The following is a 3,273-nucleotide window of genomic DNA, read 5'->3' as shown; positions in this document are numbered from 1 at the left end:
CTAGCTAGTATACTACTTACTACATACAAATTTACATACTACATACACAACTGTTTAAACTTTAAACCGAAGCACCACAAAAACAAATTCACCCAAAATCAGCAACTCAGCATTCAGCAACTCCTAGACTTTTAGAATTCAGACAATTAGACTTATTCTTCTTCCTGTTAATTGTGGCAAGTTAGTGTAAATAATTAGTACACAAGCAAGTAAGCAAGTAAAGCAACTGAGCAAGCATTAGAAAATGAAAAACAGAGAAGGGATTATATAAATATTGTCTCAGTAAGCATTTTTTCCATATCATTTGGATTAAGGGCCTATTGCTTCAATATACCTTAAGTATAGAGCAACTGACCAACTTAATCCTTTCCTTTTCAGATTGAAGGTGGAAGCTTCATCATTGCCAAACTTGCCAACTTAAAGTGAACAGACAGAATAAAATAGTCCATACATTACCAAATGCCCAAGGTACTTGAGGCAGCAACTTAGTACAAGTTACCAGGCCTTCATACTTACAGAGTTACAGAGTTTGAGACTTACAGATGTCCAGTGTAATTGAGTCAAACACAGTGGGCTCAAAAAATAGCAAGTGAGATTAGATTGCAATTTAGTTAAACAGTCAAATACTGTAAAAGATTGCAATAAAATCAAGTAAGTAAATCAAGTAATGTAAATAATAACATTACAGGAATTGTAGCAAGTGTAGAACCAAGAGACCTCCCACTTCCATCATCACCACTTAACTCTGCAAAATAAACAACAAAAGTATTAACAATTTAAGCAATTTAAAATATAAGTATAAAGGATTATAATGTTAAAACTAAAAAGTTATACCTTTTTCAAACCTCTCCAACTCTTCCAGATTCTCCTCAATACATAAAGGAGTATTTTGCTTTCTAAGCCAATCTTGTGTACACACCAATGCTTCCACAATTTTTGGAGTTAAAGAACTCCTAAAAGGATCCAATACTCTTCCAGAAGTACTGAAGGCAGATTCTGAGGCTACAGTGGAGATTGGAATGGCTAGGACATCCCTAGCAAGCTTAGACAGAACTGGAAACCTAGCAGAGTTGATCTTCCACCATCCAAGTATATCAAAAGATTCTTCCTCTTCAACTATTCCCTCACTCAAGTACATATCCAACTCAGTTTGTTTCTTACCCCCAGACTCCAATCTTTGCTTTTTAATTTGGGACTTCAAAAAATGTTGTGGCTTCCCAACAGAAACAGAAGAGGCAGACGTAGGCTGTACAGACACAGGCACAGAAGGGACAGAAGAAGAGGCAGATGTAGAATAATCATCAAATAACTCAGCAAGACCAGCAACTACTTTGTCATAGAATGGTTGACCCTTTTCCTCACCATACATATGATTAAACTGAGTAGGCATATACTCTAACTTGTCTCTAGGGTCTAGAATGTTTGCAAAAAATATCATTAGATTCATTTTTTCCACATCACCCCAATACTTCTCAAATTTTGCCTTCATATTTTCCCCCATCACACCAACTGGCCCACCAACTTCCACCATGCCTTTCAATAGGCAGTACAGATCAGAAATCTCTGTAAAGAATGTGTTTGAGGTGACATATAAAGAACCAGAAATTCTAATGGTCATGTCATAAAAACACTTCAGTAACTGAACCAGATTGCCAACAGATTCCCAGTCCATAAAATCAGGAATTGAATTACCCAAATCAGACTTGAAAGAGCAATCTGACTCCAAAGATTCAAACACTTTTTGGTAAGTTAATGCAGACTGCAACATCAAATAGGTAGAGTTCCATCTGGTTGGAACATTTAAACACAAAGAAGACCTTTGTTCAATACTCAACCAATCAGCCAAATCCCTGAACTTCTTGAGTCTAGTAGGAGAGTTTCTAACATATCTAACCACCTCCCTAACCTTCTTAACTGAACTATCACAATCCTTAAGACCATCTTGAACTACTAGGTTTAAGATATGGGCAATACATCTCATGTGAAGATACTTTGTCCTCACAGTAGATGATCCCCAAGACACCATTTTTTTCTTCAGAAACCCCATAGCAGTGTCATTTGATGAGGCATTATCAACAGTCACAGAAAACACATCTCTAAGCCCCCACTCAAGCAAACAATTTTCTAGGGCTTTGGCTAGATATTCACCTTTGTGAGAAGTAACAGGGACAAATGCGAGGATTTTCTTATGAAGCTTCCACTCAGAATCAATGAAATGGGCAGTAACTACCATGTAGTTAATTCTTTGGATGGATGTCCAAGAATCTGTAGTGATACTAACCCTATGACAGCTTCCCCTTAAAAATTGCTTCAATTTCAGTCTCTCCTCATCATAGACAACTAGGATGTCCCTACTTATATTCCACCTGGATGGAACTATAAACCTAGGGCAAGCAATAACTATGAACCTCCTGAAACATATTCCCTCCACAAACCTAAAGGGCAATTCATCTATGATTATCATTTCAACCAAGGCTCTCCTTATTGACTCTTGATTAAAAACCCAAGTCCCTATTTCTCCCACAGTAGGCTGACCATCTGTAAGTTATGTAACAGCCTGAAATGTTAACAGGGACTGCCTAGTTTCCTTGGAGTGAGGATTTTTCAAACAGCTAAACATGTGATTTCTTAAGGAAGAAGTCCCATGTTTTTTTGTCTCACAGTGGTAAATTTTGGCACAATAAATGCATTTGCCTTTTACAACCACATTATTAGTGTCCTTTATTGCCTCAAAATGATCCCACACTGGTGATCTGGAAGCAACCTGTTTCCTCTTCTTGGCTGGAACAGCAGTAGGAGGTTGCTCATTCTGTTGATTCTCAACAGTTTGGGCTTCCACCCCTGAAGGTCCATCAATTGAGGAGCTGGGAGGTTGACTACCAGGAGTACCAGGCATACTGATATTATCCATCTAAAAATGGTGAACTATCAGTACACACAACAGGATTCAAAAGCATTCCAGAATCAGACACATTTTGTGTCATCATTAAACAGGAATGCATAATTAATTAAAGGGCATTATTCAATACAAAATTACAAATATACAAATACAATTAAGGGAATACATCCATAAACTTACAAAGAAATCCAGATTCAGGGATATATTTAAAATATCCAGATGAATCAGAGACTGTTATAACATAAAAACAGCTCATTTCATCAACATCATTAACTGAATTTCTATGGGGCTTCCACCAATTAAAGCCTTTAAGAGACATTATAAGTTTATAACACTCAAATTTATAAGACTCTTATAAGTTATAACAGTCATCA

At 36.8% G+C, this 3,273-nt stretch overlaps 1 protein-coding gene across 1 annotated transcript; it reads right to left on the bottom strand.

Moving 5' to 3' along the window:
* Positions 1-611: 611 nt before the first annotated feature.
* Positions 612-2,911, bottom strand: LOC109190283 (zinc finger BED domain-containing protein RICESLEEPER 2-like). Its single transcript, XM_019340758.1, has 4 exons — positions 2,695-2,911; positions 835-2,538; positions 687-745; positions 612-626 (listed from the first exon to the last, which is right to left on the bottom strand). Exons 1-4 carry the CDS (start codon positions 2,909-2,911, stop codon positions 612-614), a joined length of 1,995 nt encoding a protein of 664 aa, XP_019196303.1.
* Positions 2,912-3,273: the final 362 nt, after the last annotated feature.

Source organism: Ipomoea nil, unplaced genomic scaffold (genome assembly GCF_001879475.1).
Source record: "Ipomoea nil cultivar Tokyo-kokei standard unplaced genomic scaffold, Asagao_1.1 scaffold1576, whole genome shotgun sequence".
NCBI classification, from domain to species: domain Eukaryota; kingdom Viridiplantae; phylum Streptophyta; class Magnoliopsida; order Solanales; family Convolvulaceae; genus Ipomoea; species Ipomoea nil.
The sequence above is the reverse complement of the archived record's forward strand: the minus strand, read 5'-3'. Positions and strand labels throughout refer to the sequence as shown.